The 21951-nt window shown below is 39.0% G+C and overlaps 2 protein-coding genes across 3 annotated transcripts; both read right to left on the bottom strand.

Moving 5' to 3' along the window:
* Positions 1-15: 15 nt before the first annotated feature.
* LOC307171498 (uncharacterized protein) lies at positions 16-9801 on the bottom strand. The gene is made up of 8 exons (XM_079893167.1): positions 9548-9801; positions 8739-8918; positions 7467-7655; positions 7045-7221; positions 6794-6935; positions 4236-4789; positions 3022-3163; positions 16-1549 (listed from the first exon to the last, which is right to left on the bottom strand). The coding sequence occupies exons 1-8, from the start codon at positions 9641-9643 to the stop codon at positions 750-752; spliced, it is 2280 nt and encodes a 759-aa protein (XP_079749293.1). The 5' UTR covers positions 9644-9801; the 3' UTR covers positions 16-749.
* On the bottom strand, positions 9548-20534 carry taf7 (TAF7 RNA polymerase II, TATA box binding protein (TBP)-associated factor). Of its 2 annotated transcripts, none has more exons than XM_079893168.1 (13): positions 20265-20534; positions 20039-20072; positions 19229-19305; positions 16987-17065; positions 16713-16846; positions 16462-16585; positions 16297-16355; positions 15746-15818; positions 15274-15384; positions 15002-15196; positions 11500-11612; positions 10917-10976; positions 9548-10423 (listed from the first exon to the last, which is right to left on the bottom strand). In XM_079893168.1, the coding sequence occupies exons 2-13, from the start codon at positions 20055-20057 to the stop codon at positions 10379-10381; spliced, it is 1089 nt and encodes a 362-aa protein (XP_079749294.1). In that variant the 5' UTR covers positions 20058-20072; positions 20265-20534; the 3' UTR covers positions 9548-10378. The 2 variants fall into 2 exon arrangements, with proteins under 2 accessions (XP_079749294.1, XP_079749295.1); XM_079893169.1 differs by having other exon boundaries at positions 15289-15384; positions 20265-20505.
* Between the last annotated feature and the right edge of the window lie 1417 nt (positions 20535-21951).

The following is a 21951-nucleotide window of genomic DNA, read 5'->3' as shown; positions in this document are numbered from 1 at the left end:
GACAGAAATACGGATTTAGAAAATTTATTTTTAAGCCTATAGAAAGGGAGATGATTTATTTTTTTTTATTTTTTTTTTTTTTTTTGTATGAGCTCCAACATGGTAGCAAATCATGTAGCATTATGTAATACATTGAATAGAAATTATCCTATATGCATACCATTTGCAAAATATAATTCTCCGTGATGTAAAATCAGTATTCCTTAATATGATCTTTTTAACTCGTTTCATAATAGTTCCCTTGTCTTCTCCTTTTAAAAAATGAGATGTGCTGAGTTTGTGGGTTGTGTGAAATTACAGCACTGCTAAGGGCTGCCTGAGCTAAATTTAGCCTCATTAACAAATACACTCATTATTTTTGTTTGTATGTTGCAGACTTTTGTGTCACCACCCCAATATGTCTCTGGGTTTGCAGGCTTGTTTGTAATGTTGAACAAAGCAACAGGGCATTTACTGATTTAACCTCTGAACATGTGGCATCATCATTACACACCATTACATGTTGTTTTTAGCTTAAAATGTGTGTATTTTCACGTGCGATGCAGTCATTTGTTTAATTATTAACACTATAATTTTTAGTATTAGTTTTTTTTGTTTTCGTGTTTTTAATCTGTACAAAATGTAAAAAGAATGCGTTTTAAAAAATAATGAGTTACTGGCTGCTTTCTACTCATTGTGTACAAAGAAATAAATTTTTATTTGTTGTATACACCTGGTCTGGTTTGTCTTCCTTCAGATGATGGGATATGCTATTTCTTTTTCTTTTTGCATTTGACTTTTTTGGTGGATTTTTCAGGTTTCGCAGATGATGCTCCTGTTGGTTCCTCGACAATAGTCTTCTCCATCTTAAATTCAGCTGCTGCGTTGCTTCCCTCTCTTTCATCATCTCCAGTCAGTTCCCTTGATGCTCCACTGCTTGCATCCCTGTCTGACTTTTCAGGAGACTGTTGTTTTCCATCTGTAATCTCATCTTGGCCGTAATTTTTCTTTGTAATGTCATTGGTCAGTGGAGTTTCCAAGTCATTATCGGTCTCTGATCTCTGTGTACTATCTCCCAGCCCATTGATTTGGACTGAATCCCTGTCTCTATCTGCAGCCGTATTATCAGGTTTTGCCTTTGATTCTTTCAGGGTCAGAGAGCTCTCGTCCCTTTGGTTCTCGCTTTTTTTCTTCTCATCCTGTCCTTCATCATTATTACCTGCTTTGACATTGCAGCTCTCCTCTGATTTGCAACTGCCGCCTGAATGTCCTTCATCATTTCCTGCCGGCATCTTACTCTCATCTGCCCATGTCACTCCTTTCTTAGTCTTCTTTCCCCTCTTGACCTGTGCTTTCTTATCCCACTTCTCCTGAGTGCTCGTCCAGTAGTTTTTGTTTTCGTTGACGCACTTCACTCTGATGTTCTCCCCCATCTTCTTAATCTCCTGCTTGACGATAAGTTTGAATGTGGGATCGAGTTGCAGGACCCTAGTAAAATCCCTGCGGGCTTCGTCTTCATTGTATAATGCCGAGTGAGCCCGGGCCCGCTGGTACATGGCCTTCAGATTGTCTGCGGCGGAAATGAAAGCGAGAGAGTGAAGACCAGCCCTGCCACATCACATTGGCTTCATAATAAATAATTCATACAATAATAAACAGTTTTTGCTCTTTGCACGGAGATACCAAGGGATATCTCAATATGGTGAATGATGCAATTGGCTCAACTTCCTGGATCCACTGACAAAGTGAAGCATTGAGATGTGGTTGCTTATAGGGAGAAGTGGTGTATATTCTAACTGACATTGCTCAAGGCTCTGTTTTTACTACAGACAATAAAAGAGTGATTGGTGAAGGAGCAATCTATATCTGCTGCTTAAACACAACCAAATGAGTGTCTATGTCATAGAGTGCTTTTCAAACCAAAGGCTGCATCCTATAAAGTCTGCATTATCTCTGCTGCCACGTCATCAAGTGCCACTAAAGACCGTCTCAATTTGAATGATCCGTAGAAGGCAGCCTTCGTTTCGCGTCCTTCATTCAGCTCATTTTGAAGGATGCATCAAGCGTATCCTTTGCATCCTTAAAATCTTTCGCGCACATTCCAATTCACGAAAATAAACTGATGGAAAACGAGTCTGTACTGAGCTTGTCTGAGTTTATGATGAAATGTAAGACAAAAATAATATTTTCTGACATGAAAGCATAGATGTTAACTTTTGTTTTGCTGTACATTAATCACTAACACAATACTGCCAATAATTTAAGACACTGGGAGACCGCAGACAGCTGTCATTCACTGTATTGCATTAATAGAAAGCCAGTTAATATAAAGATTTGTAAAACAAAGTTTTTTTTTTTGTAATAGTATTTTCGTGCCGTGACCGTGGGGGCGGGAACATGTGTGACGTATATGCGCACTTACTTGCCTGTCTCATTCTAGCTTTTAATGCTAAAGGAGGACACTAGCCTACGAGCCTCAGAAGGACTGGACTAGGAAGGACGCAGTCTTAGTAGGATGGAGCCTTCCGAGAAGCACCCATTCACAAATTCTCTCCTATGGCCTTATGGGATAGTAGTGTCCATCGTATGCACACTCCAGAATCTTGCGGGAAGAAATAGGTCATTCGGGTACTTTTTGCCTATTCTTTTATGAGTACTGTAAATTGGAACATACTACTTTTGTCACATACTGTTTTTCGCCTACTATATAGTACGGAAATATGTGATTTCGGATGCAGCCCATGTCCAGTGAGTTTAGCTCCAAGCCTAATTAAACACCTGAACCAGCTAATCAAGGTCTTCAGGATTACTAGTAACTTCCAGTTAGGTGTTTTGGAGCTGGTTGGACCAACTCTCTGCAGGAACGGAGTTTGACACGTGGTGTATGGTGTGTGGCATATATGATTTATATGTAACTGACATGCAAAAATTTATTACCAGTCTTGAAGATAAAAATTAGATGACTAACTGGTAAGACTAGTCTAAACAGTTTATCCAACCGCCCTATATTAATTTCTGCAGTGAATGAGTATATAAGCTCACCTTTATGTTTCTTCAGCAGTTTAGAGTTGAAATCCACCACTTCTTGGTATTCCCCAAGCTCCAGCTTACACTGACTAAGGTTTAGACAGAGTGGCAGACGGACTTTCTCCAGAGACTCCCAGTCTTCTCCTTCATGTTCCACCTCAAAAACACACAGAGAGAGAGATATGGCTTAGTGAGCAGAGTTGCTGATTCCCCATGGGGATTTTTTAGCTTCCCCGTCGTTCCTGGTAAGTAATTTTTGGATCCCCAATGTACATCTCCCCTGGGATATGAGAAGGTATATATTACTATAAGTTCTGAGGAATATGTGAGTATTGCCAGGGAACTGTGCAGCTACAAAGATGTTCTGAATCATTTTTGACAGCGTTTTCTGTAGGTGTTTAGCCCATGTTTCTATGATATTGTCTTTCATAGTGTTCAGATCACTCCATCAAATCCGAAAGTCTGATGAAAAGTGACAGCACACAGCATACTTATCCTAAACAAGCCACACAATTTGAGATTCATTCATGACCATAGTACTTACGGTTAGGTTTTGTTCAAATTTCCAACTGTGCATTAGTATTAGTGATGCTTGAATTAGAAAGCACCACTTGGGTCCCAATAATCTAAAATATTGGGAGGACATATAATAAATGTTATCTGCTTGGCTCATGAATATTAATTAGGCGATGTTACATTCACCCAGTAGTTTTTAGATAAGTGGGCAGTAATTTTTTTCAGATTACAGCTACAAGCTTTCAGTCCATTACTGAAAGGGTTAGTTCACCCAAAAATGAAAATTCACCCTCATATTGTTCCAACCCCGTAAGGCTTTCGTTCATATTCGGAACACAAATTAAGATATTTTTGATTACATCTGAGAGCTTTCTCACTCCTCCATAGGCTTCTCTGTAACATGAGGGTGAGTAATTACTGACAGAATTTTCATTTTTGGGTAACTAACCCTTTACTGAAGTAAGAGGCTTCTGCATGGTTTTAAATTCCACATTTTATGAGGCTGGCTACAATTCCAAAATTAAGCTCTTAATATATTATTTTTAAATGGCCTTCTACAGCTATCAAGTGTATGACAAACCAGTGCTACATTTCCCAAAAGTATCATGAACCAATGGTAACTACTGTAGCCAATGGTCTCTACGATCAACAATGCTTTTTGTGAAATGCAGCCCTGATCATCATTTATCGTTATTTTCAGTCAACAGGCTCACCTTGGTTTGGAGATGATCTACATATTCCAGAGCCTCCTTGAACTTGACAGTCGCCTCAGTGTATTTATGCTCTTTCACATTGAAATTGCCTTCATCTTGGAGCAGCATAATTAGCCGTAGCATCTGCTGCCAGTCCTTGCCCTCGGTCAGAGCTGTTATCCTGCGATTGGCGTCTCCTGCTGAATCTTCACTTTTGGTGTCATGCTTATTTTCCTCTGCTATAGATGGATTCATTCCCTCCTCAGCATATTTGACCTCTTCAGGGGACTGAGAATGTTCCACCTTGCTTTCCTCTTTTGTAGGCATCGCAGAGTTTTCCTCCTCCTCTGATTCCCTTTCTCTCTCTTTCTTCGCTTCAAAGATGTTCCAGTACCTTTCTTTATCCTCCCAGTATTTTTCCTTCATTCTCTCAGAGAGAAGATCCAGTTCTCTTTGCACCAACCTAGACAGTGTGATGTCTAGGTTGGCGACCATCTGGAAGTCTTTCCTGGCCTCCCTCTCACTCCACACAGCTGCATAAGCCTTCGCTCGCTTGTAGTAGGCCTTGACACAGTCTGGAAAAGATCATTAATGGGACTTTAATTTGTAAAGTTACTCTTCCTGTTACTCACCTACTAAGGCTGTAGTCTTTCTGAAGCTGGTGTATGTGTATGAATATACAGGTATTTTCAAATGAAGTAGTATTATTCGCTTTCATATCATTAAAAATGATAGCAATGCTACACATACACCGTTTTAACCCAAGTCGGACACCAAGTACACACTTGTGTGGGCTGGAGAGCCTGGCTAAGATTCCCTATTGATGGCTCTCAACATCTTTCATTTGATCATGCTCCTCTCTAAATCTTTAACTCTGCCGACATTTAACTTCAGACTTCCCACAGCCAACGTCAGCCTCTGGCAAAAACACAGCACTACACATTTCAAAAGGATGTGCTCCCCAGGTGACACACAAGAGAAATAGTAAAGAGAGCAAAAATGGAAGATTTGAACCGAAACAGTCAACATGGTGTGGGTGACACATGGGGTGCGGCAGAATGAAATGAATACTGGGAATTAGCGGAGACGGGGAAATGGGAGAGTGTCCTCGATAAGGGGAACTGTGCCGGCTGCATATGCATAAGGCTCATTAGGAGAGCTACCCACACTGCCTCTGGAGCCACCGCGAGAGACCATACATCTGTCACTTCACATGCTTCAAGAGGGCTTACACAGACCAACTCCTGTCCCTACTGCTCATGCAGCCAGCCGAGCTTAAACAAACCCAAACCACAGAGGACGGAGATTACTATGCATGCTGCCGAGTACAATTATGAAAGTGAATGCAATTGGATTATTTATGATAACCAAAAAAGCAAAGGCTAATTCTATAGATGGCCTGATACTAAGCTGGTCTACATCACCTCAACTCAACCTAAACGTCTCTGGCTAATTTGTGTTGGTTGTCATTTTCCTGAGAATCTTGACTTGATGTTGGAAAGTCAACATTGGTAATCTTGCAAATCCTAAATCTTAATTTTTATACACCAAATGTTTTGTGATACATTTGTGATGTGTGTATTAATAATAAGCTATTACATAATGGGAGGACTTGTGCTTTGATAATGATTGAAAATGCTTGAGCAGTGAACTGTTGCCATGGATGCTTCCTTGGGCACTGGCTAATATGAAGAAATATTACAACAATAAATGTTGCTTGTAAACAATTTTATTTAATGAAAAAGAGTGCTGCAATACTCTTAATTAGGTGGTTGCTGTTGAGTGGATAAATGGGACTACGGAGGTTGACTGGGAGATTAAACGTCATCATGGCAAACAGATAAACTCATCTACTCACTAGTCTGCTTTTACAGCCTCATTATGTTCATACTCTGAAGCTTAGTGGTGGTGATGCTGAAGTCATGTGACGATAAATTTAGCTTTTTACTTCTTCGATTGCATTTAGGCTTCAAAATGTATAAAAGTTGGGTTTACTTGTCAACAAAATGTGTAAAAATCATTAAACTTTTCTTGATCATAGAGCTTATTTTATGCAATAATCCAAAAGCTGATTGTTTTTTTTTGTCGAGGGAACCAAGGTAAAGCTAACTTCTGGGTTGTCCAACAAAAACATATAGGCCGTGTCTGAAATCCCATACTCTGAGTTTAAGTAATTACTCCACAGCTGCTAAAAAAAAGTATGCCCTATATAATATGAATGAGTGTAGCATGAATTTACTCCAGACACTTCATTATGTCGCTTCACTGCCATTCACAAGGCCTCATGGGATAGTAAAATGTCCATCGTATGCCCACTTCAGAATCTCAATGGAAGTTGGAAGTTGCCTATACTTTTATGAGTACTGTGAATTCAGACATACTTATTTTGGCACATTCTGTTTTTCACCCACTTTATAGTAGGGAAGTATGCGATTTCGTCCGCAGCCATAATCCCTGGCTACTTCAGAATGTCTGTCAATGGGAAAAGATGGTGTAGTTACAGCATCTACAAGCAGGGAAATGAGGCCATGCTAACCAGCCAATCCTTGACCATTTGGTTCATACTAAAAATTCTTTACCTTTGTGTTTATCCAGGATCTCTGTTGTATGTTCTATGACCTCGTAATATTCCTCCAGCTCTAACATGCACTGGCAGTAGTTTAGTGCCAGAGGAATGATAAGCCTGCCCAGATTAATGTAGTCCTCATCTCCTGGCATCTCCTACACCAGAAGGAAAACAAACTCAGCTGCACTCATCAGATGCATTACTGAATGTTGTATCTTGAAGCTTTCTCTACATAACCCCCGTGTCATATAGATTTTCTTTTACCCTGGATTGGACTGTACGCAGCAGAACCACAGCCTCCTGATACTTCACTGCAGCTTCACGGAACCGACCCTGCTTGACCAGAGCATTGCCCAAGAGATGCAGCGATGGCACAACCTTTAGCTTCTCATCCTTCTCCATCATCCAAGACTCGCGCTGGTAAGAGAACGGGTCGCCCACCTGAGGAAGATAGAGAATTGGAGCGTGCTCGTCTCGCTTGGTTGAGGATTGAAAACACGGTCTGAGAATTGGGAATAGCATTTCTTTCCTGGCGTGTAGCACTTGATTGTGTAACATTCTGTTACGCTGTTTGGGTTGCAGTGAGATATCTCTTGATGGTGGAGGAGTGGAACTAGAATGAGTGTGTTGTTGTGCGAAGGTGCATGTATGTATTTGCTTGTTTTCTTTGCTCTATGTGAACCCACCGAGATTAACTCCATGATGAAGATTAGAGGCTGAGGTGTCCTCATTATCTCATCGAGCTCCGGAAAACCAGTGGAGTGGTAGTGAAACACGTTTCCCATGCCACACATGTGTCTTTGGCCATCCAGAGGGTCCTTTCCCTGAGCAGCCAGTCGCATTCCTTTTGACACGATGGGATAAAGGCCTGTGTGCTAAGTATATAAAAGAAAAATATTATCACATGCCAGTGTTTCCCACTGAACTACCTAGCATTTTTCTACTATTTTTGCAGCAATACAGTACTATCAGCGCAAAACACTAAACCTAACGGTGATATAGACATCACTGAAAATAATGCTAATGAATACTGATTGACAGATGTCAGTAACCACTCTGATCGATTCAGTTCAGACTGATTTAAATCGGTAACCATTCTTTTAAAACTGTACATTTAAAAGAAAAGAAAAAAACAGCTACACTGTTTGCAATGTATATTTTTGATTCACTTAGAAGAGTAATTTGTTCAGGAATCAGACTACCCGGGCCTGATCATGCTGTATTGTTTTAATTACAGATGAATAATCATTTTGATTATGAATCAGACTGTATGTTTTTGCTGAAAACATCTTGCTATTATTTTGTAGCATATAGTGTTTCAATTGCACCACTTTCAATACATGCCACAAACTCACATTCACAGCTTCTTTTTGCCATGGTGCTGAAAGATTCAGCAGAGGGGGAGCATTACAGTAAACATAACGTGACCTTTTGATTAACTTTTTTCTACACCAACCATCTAACTGGAATCTTTAGTCTCATTTGACTTGCAGAATAGATTATTTATTTGCTTTCATGTGTTTGAATAAAAACAGCAAATGAGAATGTTAATGGAAAATAGAGTAGGCCGCAAAATACATCAGATATATATATATATATTCTCCTCCATCCTTATGTGAAGATTAATTAGCTCTTTCCCAGCCAGCATTTTTGATAATCTTCACAAAAATGTCATGATCCCTAGATTATTTTCTTATATTAATATCTGAACATGCAATATATCAAAAAGAACAAACCATCTCATTTTAAACAAACAAACAAAACCGGTTTTATTCTAACTTCTAGTATTCTTTTTTTTTTAATCAACACTTGAATGTGGTTGAAAGAAGCTATATTAATCAAAAAGCCTATTTTCCCCCCAAACAAAACATGCATAAGCAATGCTTTTATCTGCTCCTTTTTTTGCCTGTGTTTTGGGGACACACAACAAGAGGTTTAGTTTGATTTCAAACACTTACAGTGGCATCACACCAAAACTCTGCCACCTCTCCAATCCTCATGGAGGTTAAAAGCACCTCCCACACCTCCATCTTGAACATCCTCCCCACGAAAATCTCTGTGGGAAGCTTATTTTTGCGACTGTCGTCAATCACAGTTCTTTCAAAGTTGTCCAACAGAGTCTGGTAGTGGAACACCAGCTTTGTGGGTAGGAAGGCAGAGAGGAGAAAAAAGAGGGAATAAAAACAGGATTAAGAGAAAGCAGAGATATTTTTCCTGCTTAGTACACAATGCACATCTTGTAACTTGCTACATGTTCATATATGTTGGTGAGAGAAATTCAGGGTTTTCAAGCAGGCCAGGAAGTCTTTTTCCTTATGCCATCATAATAGCTTCATTTCTAGTCAAACTTTGTCTTCATTATAAGACATTTAAATGTATAGTCTTTTTTTGAAGTATACTGATGGAGACACCTTGATGGAACGAGAGCACACAGAGCGAATACAGCTGGTAAATGGAGAGATTAATGTTGGCATTGTCATGGAAAATGTTTGTCATTCTCTCCAGGCTGAGGGCCATATGGCTGGACAAGTAGGGGGGAGAAAAGTCACCTGGCACAGATACGGTGTTCCTCAGCTGCTGTCAAAAATGATAGGTTGCCAAACTTCTGTGCAATTATATGGACCAAATGTTTTGTCATTGTAAAACCATTTTTATCACCAATAGAATTAAGCTACAACCATTTCTACTCAAAAAAGTGGTTTAACATGAACCCATCCAAACAAATAACTAATCAAAAGCATTATCCAGGACCATATATGCATCATACCTTAGTTCCCTTCGGAAAATGTGGCAACGGTCCTCGACCTCCATGCAGAATCTTCTTTTTTACTCCAGGATGGTCAAGCAGATATGTCTCCTCCATTTTAAACTCTATTGAAGAGTGTTTCTTTATTGAATCAGACTTGATGTCCTGTAGCCTGTGAGAGCTGGTCCTTGGCAGTGTTAATTAGCAATCTGAGAAAGGGAGACAAATCACACCCTGCAGCCCAATGCTGCCTGGCTGCTTTCTGACAGATGGCTGGATTACCAGGTTGAGGATAGCCACTTTAATCTGCCTTGGCTAATCCTTCAACCCCCCTGAATCTTCAGTATAATCCCCTGTAAGAAGTGAAGGGATGGGTGACCAGAGAGCGGAACTCAGAGTACGGAGACAGTCGAGATCATTCTAGAAGGCAATAGAGTTCAGTAATCCCAGGAGTTTGCTAATATAATTCAGTGGGAACTACTGCAGACAGAATGATCTGGAAGTCTCTAGTACGATTTTCCATTTTACTGACCTCTGCTGAGCAGAAGAAACTCGCCAGAAGAACAAAACTTTATTTCAAATATGAATTTATTTGAAATACTGCAGTTAACTAAAAAATGTTTATAGTGTATCCAACATGAAAAAAGTATAAATACACAATCTTATTTGAGAAATCAAAGAAACTTTTGTGATGAGGCATCAGTCAAATATATTGATAACTATTTTAGTCTCACAACACAAATGAGATGTTTAAATTCAGCTAATACATGCAGTAGAGTAAAATCTGTCATGTGTACAGCAGTCGCCTCTGGTCATAGTCTTTGTATTGCAGTATCTTGGCAATCGTGAGCATCACTTCTCGATCAGCGAGTCCAGCTGTTCTTGAAGGGAGGCCAGCTGTTGGAACAGAATAGCAGTGATGGATGGCTAACAGTAGGGGTATAATTGAAGGCTAAGTGCAATATGTTCAACAACACCTCCAACGTTGTTACTTTTTCCAGTAGGCCATTTGTCAGTTTAGGTGAAACAGTGACAGAAAAAACTGACATTGGCCAAGGGTTACTAAAAAAATTACATATAATAATAAAAAAGAAATAAACAAACAAAAAAGTTAAGCATGTATATTTATCAAGATCTTTTACTCGCCAATATTAGATATGGAAAGTAAACACACTAAGCTCAATGGGAATAAATCACTGATTGTGCATGCTTCATGTTTTCGATTCACTAAAAAGAACTGGTTCATAAGAGTCATTTGTTTGTGAATCACAATGCACTGGTCAAAATGGTAAAGAATCCATATTGAGAACATTCAAATCACGATTAATCTAACAAATATTTAGAACTCGTTTCAAATGCATGCAGGTTTTGGGTACGTATGCAAGCTCACCTGTTCCATCTCTTGTTCCTCTTGATGAATCATTCCATTCAAAGCACCCTGGAAGCGATCCTGTCGGGGAGAAGCAAAGAGAGACTTTATCTAGCTGACAGTACGCTGTTTTGATGCTAGCCGTTTGTAAATGTCTTAACTGCTTGTACAAAGATCTATGTGAATTATGACCCTGTGAATGGAGCTCAGACGTGCATGACCTTTCCCTGTCCGCTGTGACTGTAATGACCACGGACAAATACAGATAGCTTAGTGCACACAGTTTAACCGAAGTGACACTGTTAAACCACACATTTGACCTCGTTTCGCTGTGTCTAAATCCTCCAAATGGAGCAGTTTCCAGAGCAATGAATTCTAAGCTTTTTTGGTGAGTTATGTAAAAGCAGCTAAAGGCAGACATGCAATATTTATGCCTTAAAATTATGGCAGAAAAACTTGCTTTCTTTGGATTGATTCAAGGCCATTTTAAAGAGCTGTACTGCACAAAAACCAACTGTGTCGCCAAGGCTATGCGTTTACATGATGTAGCATGCCAGAGAAAGTGGAACGCTACATCATTTAGTGCAGGTAAATGAAAACTCACCCTCAGAGCTTGATTTTCCACCTCCATGATCAATTTCTCCTGTTGCTTCTTGCGGGCACGGGTTTCCTGGAGCCTGGCCTTCAAATTGTTGATCTGCACCTGGTACTCCATTACTGTAGATCAAATAGAGATTATGAGCCCTATACATGAGCCCTAGTTAACATGCAATCAGTTTAGTCACAGGCCCTGATGTCATATTGAGCTCTCTTTTACCTTTGAGAGCTAGTTAATCTGCAAATGCTCATGTAATCTAAGGTTCCAATTATCTGTGAATCCTTCACACTCTAACCGCACAACCCTGCATAAATACTAAACGGCACCTCTTATGTTCTGCACTCTCAGAGACTGAGAATTCAAAAAGGCTTATACAACTACATATGAGAAAACGCCTTTGTGGTTACCCTTTAAGAATTGACTGATTATTTATCATATCTGAAATAATCTTGACGAATGCGGACATGCGGTACTTGACTTGCATTGTAAAACAAAGCATTTATAACACATACCATTTATAATGGATGCGATATCATTTATCAAGAAAATTGTCTTGTGCTATACTGAAACAAGATTTCTAGCTAAATGATTATTGTAGATCCTTGAGCACTTGGTTCCAAGATGGCACCTGTGTGTTTGGCTTGCCGTCTGTTGCTCTCGTGTTTTCTTCTCTGGTTGTCTGCTGTGTCTTTAACCTGCTGTACGCTTCTAGTATACGACCGTCAAGCTCTCCTAGACATCGGCGTCTCTGTTGTAGAGTCGTTCACAAACTCTCACACCTTAGACGTGGACTGCCCCTTCTACAAATCCTACGAATCGCTCAGAACGATCATCCCGCACGGTATCCGCCGGTGGCCGCTCAACATCTCGTAGAGAAAGCAAAGGAGGAAACGAGGAATCCACGGAGGATACATCGCGAAACTGAGGGCTCTTTTATGAGCTGGTATTCACTCAAATTCTTCGCTCAAATCGTCTCGGAGCAGCTCTGCTGCCTGGCGCCCGCTGGATGGGGTTTACCAGTGCGGTCCTGTTTTTCCCCTATACCCGAGTCCTGTCGCTCGGGCTGATCGCCACAGAGCTGTCCTCTGCTCCCGGCGACAAGGAGTTAATCACGAAAATCTGCGCTGATTGAAAAGAGCGTCTTCATCTCCTGTCACTATTCCTCTGCCTAAGATGGCATTAATAAACGCCTGCTCTGTGGTGAATAAGACCTTTTTATTAAATGACTTCTACTCATCTCATAACCTGGATTTTATGTTCATCACAGAATCCTGGATAAAGGTTGGTGATTTAACACCCTTCTCAGAACTGGTTCCAGCTGACTGTACATTTTTTAACTCTCCTCGTCCGAATGGACACAGGGGTGGGATTATACATTTTTTAAATATCTCTCAAATGTGACTGCTCCCCTTAAGCCTCACAAGTGCAAACCAAAATCTGAACTGTGGCAAAACTCTGACACTCGTCACCAAAGACAAATTTGTAGAAAGGCTGAATGCAAATGGAAACGGGACAGGCTACTTGTCTCATTCCAAATGTTCAAAGACTCTCTAACATCATACCAGAATGCTGCTTATTTTTCAAACTTAATTGAATCCAATCACTCTAACCCAAAGGTTCAGTCTGTTGTAAATCCATCTGTTAACACATTGTCTGTTGCCTCAGATGCTCTATGTGAAGACTTTTTTATTAACAAAATCACTAACTTAAGACTTAGTGTCTGCCCTAATTTAACTGTCCCCCCAATCTTGACACCTGCTTCTGGTTTTTGGGAGGTTTTTGATCAACCTCCAGACACTAAAGGACGTGACTGTCAAGCTCAAACCTTCATTTTGTCCTAATGATATCATTCACCCGAGATTTTTAAAATGAATCATTGATTCGGTTGGGCCAGGTATCTCTTATCAACAAGTGTCTCAAAGCGGGCTCTGTTCCTGCCAATCTTAAAGAGGCTAGGGTCACTCCTCTGCTCAAGAAGCCTTCACTAGATCCTTCTGTTTTAAAAAAAATTCGGCCTATCTCTGTCTCACCTTTCATTTCTAAGCTATTGGAGAAAATTGTGCTGGATCAACACTTTTTGTCAAATAATTGTATAAGGTTTTTCAATCTCCGCCCTCCTGAGAGTGTTAGATGATATTTATCTCTCCACTGATTCCGGAGATACTGTGGTTCTTGTTCTCTTAGATCTTTTGGCAGCTTTTGATACTTGACCACCCGACTCTTTTATCTAGACTAGAGTCTTGGGTGGGTATAAAAGCTTCTGTTCTGACATGGTTTCAGTCATAAATGTCTGACAGAAAGTTTTTAGTAAAGATGGGTAATTTCTCCAGCGCCATGGCACCTCTGACCTGTGGTCTTCCACAGGGCTCTATTTTGGCTCTTTCTCTATTTTCTCTCTACATGTTACCTCTGGGCGCTATTCTAAGGAAACATGGTGTATCATTTCATTTTTACACAGACGACACCCAAATTTATATTCCAAATTCCAATCAAGAGAAACAACCCTGTAGCGATAAATTCTCTTCTGCTTTGCTTAGAGGAGGTTAAAGCATGGCTAGCCCAAAATTTCCTCTTTCTAAATGAAGACAAGACTGAGGTATGACCACATCTCTCCGATTCTCAAATATCTACACTGGCTGCCAGTTTGACAGAGAATCTCTACATAACTTAGCTCTGAACTTGTTCATCCTTACACTCCGTGCAGAAGCCTAAGATCCTGCGACCAGGCTCTGCTGGTAGTCCCTCGCGTTAGACTCAAGCGTAGAGGGGAGCATGCATTTGCGGTGGCAGGGTCTCGACTCTGGAACTTAGAACAGTCCCAACCCTGCCTGTCTTCAAGTCTCTGTTAAAATCCTACCTGTTTTCTTTAGTATATTGATCTCTATTCTTAGGTTGGTTTTACTATTTTATATTTGAATCTAATACTGTTTTGCCACTCCCATCTTTCCATTTTATATTTGAGTCTGATACTGTTTTGCAATTCCGATTTTAAGGTTGCTCTTAGCTTTGCTGCTTTTATTTGTGTTTTATGTGTTATTATGCAGGTATTATTTTCTTATTATTTATCTGGTTGTTCAGAAAAGCACTTTGGTCAGCCTAGTGGCTGTTGTAAATGTGCCATATACATAAAGTGAACTTGAACTAAATAAGGTAACTCCATAGCTAAACCTTTTCCTTTGAAGAATATGTGAACAAAACACACAGTGGCAGAGCTCTGAGCAGCATGGCTCATTTTTGCCGGTTAAGTGCCAATGTGTGTGGGATGATGTCAAGGTCAGGCATGTCTATCACTTACTGGCATGGGTAAAAACACCACCAGACAACCGGTACACCCATCTGACCTAAATACCACAGCAGGCTCATCATTCAAATGCTAATCTAGGTCGGCTTTTGTTTGCCTGCCGGTCTGCCAGCCTGTGATACTGAATTGTGGTTTTAAATTGGGCTTGAGCTGCTGTCCTGACAATGCACTGTAATTGATCAGACAACTTGTGTACCGCCATCCTACCGATCTGACTGTTCCGGTCATTCTCGTCTCTGTCTCCCTCGGTCTCGTTCAGTTTCTCGTGGAGCTGCCTGACCATGTCATCTTCAGTGTCCATTATGTTAAGGTCTTCGTCCTCGTGCCGTTCGCCCTCCTCGTCCTCATCCTCGCTGCTGCTGCTGATGTCGTTGAAGATCTCGCGTAGCTCGTCATGTTGAACTACATTAGGATAAAACCATGTTAGACACAGAAAGATATATCTATAAGGCAGACAGACTTGTGTTCAGATCATTCACCTGAAGAGCCGTGACCTTTGTGTCCTGAGGTTCCAGGTGAAGACTCCAGGTTGGACAGTGATAAGCTGTTGTCAGGTTCTTTGGTCTCATCCTCAGCAATCACTTCCCATCCTGACCAGTGTCAAGGTTCATATATCAATAATCCCTTTATCTTTTCATCCTCTTAGTTTTGGCACAGGCCTATTTTGCTGTTTTTTTTTATACCCACTGGTGCTGCTGAGCTCCACAAATTTATATGTGACTCATGCCACATTTTTCCTGTAATGCTGAGCTTAAACAACTGAAAGTCTTGCATAGTCCCTCCATTTAATTTGTGAGCAAGTCTGCCACCTGGTGGTAAGGCTTAGTATGATAGTAACTTAACAATGCTCGATCCAACATTAGTAATGACATTAGCATCTAGATTTGTTGTGACACAGGGTTTGCGCCAACAAAACATGACACGTAAACAAAAGCAAAAAATAAAGGATACGAACACCGACGGCTTCGGCGTCTGTGCTCAAGAGCCTCTTCACCTCCTTTTCCACATCAGGAGACTCGATGTACTGCAGGATAAATCAGATTAGAATTCAGCCCTAAGGAACACAATCTCAAAAACTGCATGCACGCATTCAGATGCACACATAGTACTAACGGTAGAGGCTGGCTGCATGCCAGAGAACACATTAGCGATTAAAAAAGGAACCCAAGTCAATAGCTAGCTGCAACGTAGCGGAGATTTATTCAAGAGTCAGAGAGAAGAACCTGCCACTAACTCCCCTGCTGTCACTTCAATCAAATGAACAGCCAGATTGCTTTCCTGCAAACCTTGGTGGCAAATGAAGATGGAATGCTTTATTTATATGTAAATCTTAGCTTTTACCATTAATTCATTTCTTTTTTCCTGCAAGTGCAAATATTAACTAGAACTGGTAAAGGATTGCAGAATCATCCAAAAAAAAAAAAAAAAAAAAAAAATCTAAGGAGAAAAAAAAAACCAACAGCAGAAGCTGAAAATGCGAGAGGAAAACCAAATGAGGTTACCTTCTTCTTCGCTGTCTTCCTAAAACGCCTCTTCCTTGTGTTCTTCAGAGGAAGGGTAACTGGAATGAGACAGATGTAATTGGACATTAAATAGCTTGAATCATTCTAGTACTGATAGGCTGTCTCCTCCACATTCACTCCAAACCAAGAGTGGGAGGTACTTACTGCCATGGTTCCAAACAAATTTCTTGTCTTTGTCCTTGTCTTTCTTTTTACTTTTGGAGTCTGTAGTACCCGTGGGCTCCTCTAGAGGAGGGTAGAGGTCTCCATCCAGCGTGCACACCAGCATCTTAAACAGAAAGTCAGAGGAATTAATAGAGATGTGGCCTTGCAGATGTGCTGAAGCTCATTAGGAGACTGGCAAAGGGGAAATGTAATGCAAGACACCCTACGAAAGTTAGCAACAAAGATCTTACCTGACAGATATCAGCAGTCTTATACAGGGTTTTTTTGTCAACCGTTTTTAATGACTCCAGAATGCAGGGTAAATCCACTAGTTTACATGCTAAAGGGACACGATCCACACGTACAATCCCATGGCGACCATCAGCTAGGAATATATATAACAAATTCCATGAGCAATATTTTTGCAAAATAAATTGATGACAGACTGTAATATCAGTTTTATAAAATGTAATATGCTGAAGTAAATAAAGTGTTTCTTTGTTAAATTTTGTCAACAGTGCTTACCATGCAACTCTACAGAAAGTCTGTCTTTTATGTTCATGCTGCTAGACTGGGCGATCCGTCTGACTGTAGAGGCATACTCCTAAAAAAAACAAAGCATCGTGCCATTGAATCAAACAATTCCTATAATGTTCACAAATTTAAATCAATTTAGATTAAATCAATAAAGAAAAAAACTTGTTTTTTACTCTACAGACTGGCATTATTTTGTTAGATTGAACAGTACTGGGGGGTATTCCAGAAAGCAAGGTTATCTTACTGTCAAACATACCCTGATTTGGTTGATTAAACCAAACCTTGCTTATTTGGTTCCAAAAACACGTCCGGGAGTAAGTAGAGTATGTTCATGGTTAACACACCAGACATTCTCAACAGAGCGACAAATCACCATGGAAACGGACGCTAAGAAAAAGTGTGGCATACTACTACTTTCTTCTTCTTTTGTTAAAGGGTTAGTTCACCCAAAAATGAAAATTATGTCATTAATGACTCACCCTCATGTCGTTCCAAGCCCGTAAGACCTCCGTTCATCTTCGGAACACAGTTTAAGATATTTTAGATTTAGTCCGAGAGCTTTGTGTCCCTCCATTGAAAATGTATGTACGGTATACTGTCCATGTCCAGAAAGGTAATAAAGAAATCATCAAAGCAGTCCATGTGACATCAGTGGGTTAGTTAGAATTTTTTGAAGCATCGAAAACACATTTTGGTCCAAAAATAACAAAAACTGTCTGTTCTCAATCCGCGTTCACGACTCCGCAGTGACACTGCTGATGTAAGACGCTGCTGACGTGTTATCTGGTGCACACAGTCGTGAACACGGATTGACAACAGACCCAGAAGAGAATACAATGCTGAATAAAGTCGTAGTTTTTGTTATTTTTGGACCAAAATGTATTTTCGATGCTTCAAAAAATTCTAACTAACCCACTGATGTCACATGGACTGCTTTGATGATTTCTTTATTACCTTTCTGGACATGGACAGTATCCGTACTTACATTTTCAATGGGGGGACAGAAAGCTCTCGAACTAAATCTAAAATATCTTAAACTGTGTTCCGAAGATGAACGGAGGTCTTACGGGCTTGGAACGACATGAGGGTGAGTCATTAATGACATAATTTTCATTTTTGGGTGAACTAACCCTTTAAATGCTGATTTTAAAAATTAGTGCATATCACCACCTATTTGGTGGTTGTGCAATCCTTTTTCAATATTTTCGTTTAATAATCTTTAATCGCTGTGAATATAATGAACTATATCGTTTGTTTGATGCTAATTATATATTAAAAAGACTTTATATATATTATATATATTTTCATTTTTCCTTTTTTATTAAAATATTAACACATTTTTCAATATCTGATATTCCGATTGTCAAATATGTGCAAGTGGATGTGTTTTGTTGTTTAAACACCGTCCGTTACTAAAAAGGTTTTAACCTTTCATTTAAACACCGCTCTCAGCAGCGCGGGCGGTGTCGGATGTCCGCTAACAGAATACCACTGCTCACATATTTCAAACTTCTTTTTACTCCAAATCAGAAAAGGAAAAATAACTTCGCCGTGAGTATATCAGAGCCGTTACAGTGTTTCCCACAATGTCCTGTGAGCATTGTGATAATTGTGGTCTGTCGTCTGCATGTAAATACAGCAACAGAGCCCTGCAGAACTTTGTTCCTCCATGTAAGTTATGACTTGACTGGAATGACACTGTACGTGACTCGTCTATATGGATTTAGTAACACTTTACAACAAAATTACAGCTCTTTCTCATTAGTTAAGGTAAACTAACAATGAGCAATACATTTGTTGCAGTATAAATTAAATGTTGTTAACGTTACACTGTTCATTCTTAGCACAGGGCCATTAAATAATATAAACAGATAAAACTTATGTATTAGCAAATGTAAAAATCAATATTAAATAAGATTAAAAAATGCTTTAGAAGTATTTTTCACTGTTAGTTCATGTTACTTATTTATGAAGTTAACTAATGTTAACAAATGGTAAAGTGTTACCAATTGTTTGCTACTTGTGTAATAACATGTTACTGACCTTATAGTTCTTGAGTTACTATACTTATAAATGCATAACTACGACTCGTATCAAACAACATTCTCAAGTGACCAATTATTCAAATGCATTTTTTTATGGAATTGTTCTGGGAGTGTGTACATTACTCATTGATTTTAAATACTGGCTTTCACTAATATAGGTGAGGTAAATGAAGAAACAAACTGACCTGAGGAAGCCGCAGAACAAACTGACTCTCCAGCTCATGAGGAGCATCTTCTTTGCTTTTGGAGCCTACCTTTCCCACTGAAACAGAGAACGGTCATGAAATAACACTTACTGGCTCACATTTATAAGAGGATAATGGGGTTTTGAAGATGCCTTCACACAAAAAACTAGGCTATACTGAACAAAATGTTAAAACATGGGCTTTGGAATATACCACGGTAGTAGTACAGGATTAGCACGATCATGTACCATGGTATTCACATGGTATTTTAAGGCAGGGTCTTTCAAACTGGTGTCTGGGGACCACAAGAGAGTGCTAGTGGGTCCGTGGAAAAGTTTAGAGAAAAGCAATGTAAAAAAATATAAAAATAGATCAATAATAAAAAGATAATAACTAAATAAACATGTGATCATTATAAATGCTACATTAACAGCAGAAGATTTAATTTACATTAAATAAATAAACCAAAAAATTATTCAAATAATACATATAAAAGTACAGTACAACAGAGAACAGAACACAATGCAGCGTAATAGACACATTTATAATATTATTATTTTTCCAGAGTATTAATTTGGACTATATAATTGAAAATATAGGCCTATAACTTTTACATTTTAGCATAAGGGTCCCCTGCATGGGAATGATCATATTTGGGGGTCCGTGGCACCTAAAAGATTGAAAACCCCTGTTCTACGCTAACTTACTTATCATGACAGCACAGTTTTACTTGTTCAAAACATAGTAATACCATGGTACTTTTGTGTTAGTAGAAGAGAGAAATAGAGTCAATTCACGCATGTATGATACCTTTAGTTTTTGAAGTCATCTTTGCCTCCTAATTCTGCACAGAAAGGGAAAACAAGACAATGTTTTTATACTGACAACAAGGGAGTGTGCAAATTAATAAAACGTGTGCAGAATAAAACGTTTCGAAAAGAAGGTAAACCCTTTTTAAGGAATAATAGTATTATCCAAGGGTGACAAATGGTAAAAGTATAATAAAATAAGAGCGTGTTCATAAAAAAATACTCACCTAGACCACCGAGAAGCTAACAGGCTAACGCTACATATACCGTCTATCTCATAATAGCATCAGATAGGAATAAATGTTAAAAAAATATTCGTTTCTTTAAAATATCCAGAGTATAAAATGCTTGCACTAGTAAAGTTATCATGAATTATAAGACGGATTTTGTAAGAGAGAAGCTAAAATGGTAGGCTACTACTGATTATGACTGTGCCTCGGTGAACTGTTTTGCGGAAGCTCAGAGCATGTTTGCGCTTCAGCGCCACCTGCTGTATCGTTGTGTAGAAGCAGCTACACATTGAAAACCCGGCTTTCACTAGATTCTAGAACATGGCCGCTTACGTCTATTTACACAATTTCTAGAAAATGTGGTGACATGGTATGTTTTTCGGTGAACGTTTATAGTGTAATAATAATTCCGTTATTATATAAAACACAGAGAGTTTAGAGCATTTTACATGAATGAATATATAAAAAACCAGCTGTATATACATCGTCCCATATGGTCTAGCGGTTAGGATTCCTGGTTTTCACCCAGGCGGCCCGGGTTCGACTCCCGGTATGGGAAGTACTCTTTTAGTTTATGTGTAAATTTTGATAAAATGATTAGCTGAACGATTCAGCTAAATAATTAAAACAAAGCAGCTAACTGCTTGGAGACGTTCAAGTAGAATAATGGTTAATGCAATAGAAACTAATTATTTATTTAAAAAATTGCTGTTGTGTTACATTATTTCATTAAATATCCACGTAACCAAGCTTTTGTGTTACGTGTTTTTATATCATTAAGAGTGGGTAAAGATATACCACTATATTTTTTACTGCACAGATACATTTGTTTGGTTTCCATTTTTTTTTTTTTTTTTTTTTTTTTTTTTTTAATATATATTATTTTGTTTACACTTTAATTTACACTGTCCTTGTTACACGTTACATGTACTTACCATAAATTATGCATAGTTACATGCAACTAACCCTCAACCAAATCATAATCCTGTAACTATATAGTAAGTACATGCAGCTTAATATTACTCATTATATATATATAATTACACTGTGACAATGACACCTTCAAATAAAGTGTAACCATTATTTTTTTCAACTAAAATTCAAGGGAAATTCGCTAAACATTACTTCCTAAAAGATGTGGAATTATTCTGACTCATTCTGTAAAATCCCAAAGATAGGCTATTCATGAACAGAATAGTTAAAAGGGAGAGATGAAGTGGTTAATAGGTAGTAAATGTATTATGGTCCAAAAATATTTACCCAGTGCTAGTAAATGGGAAATGTGTAGTTTGTATCTTTGGAAATGTTGGAAATGAAATGGGAGAATACTACCGATTCCAGGGAGGTGTAACCAAAGGGTCTTTCTGCTTTTGAAAGTCTGTCTGAGCACAATATATCAAATTAAGTATAAATAAGTAAATCCCCTGAACAATAAATACATCACAAACAACACTATTACCCTTGAATTCCCCAAACAGGCTATTCCGATAATGGGCGGGGCAGACTGTGTCCTTTAGGGGTCATCTGCAATTTTTGAAATCACAAATTAACGCGCAGTGTTGTTAAGGGACTGTCTCAATTTGTTCGATATAACAAATTAGCGCTCACTCACCTGCGGGACAAGGACAGTATTCAGCCAACATAGAAAGATCGCCTCATAACAAAGACAATATTTTTACCGCCA

This window comes from Squalius cephalus (assembly GCF_949319135.1).
Source record: "Squalius cephalus genome assembly, chromosome: 14".
Taxonomy (NCBI): Eukaryota; Metazoa; Chordata; class Actinopteri; order Cypriniformes; family Leuciscidae; genus Squalius; species Squalius cephalus.
This window is presented reverse-complemented; position numbering and strand designations above follow the sequence as displayed.

What these genes read in the sequence shown, in the direction of transcription:
- LOC307171498 (XM_079893167.1), bottom strand. Translation starts at nt 9,643, where the DNA reads ATGGAGGAGACATATCTGCTTGACCATCCTGGAGTAAAAAAGAAGATT. An exon ending in GATCCTGGATAAACACAAAG is followed by an intron (nt 4,790 to 6,793) that starts GTAAAGAATTTT and finishes GATCTTTTCCAG; the next exon opens with ACTGTGTCAAGGCCTACTAC. An exon ending in ACTGCTGAAGAAACATAAAG is followed by an intron (nt 1,550 to 3,021) that starts GTGAGCTTATAT and finishes TTTCCGCCGCAG; the next exon opens with ACAATCTGAAGGCCATGTAC.
- taf7 (XM_079893168.1), bottom strand. An exon ending in GGAAGACAGCGAAGAAGAAG is followed by an intron (nt 15,819 to 16,296) that starts GTAACCTCATTT and finishes TTTATCCTGCAG; the next exon opens with TACATCGAGTCTCCTGATGT. An exon ending in CGCCGAAGCCGTCGGTGTTC is followed by an intron (nt 15,385 to 15,745) that starts GTATCCTTTATT and finishes GACACTGGTCAG; the next exon opens with GATGGGAAGTGATTGCTGAG.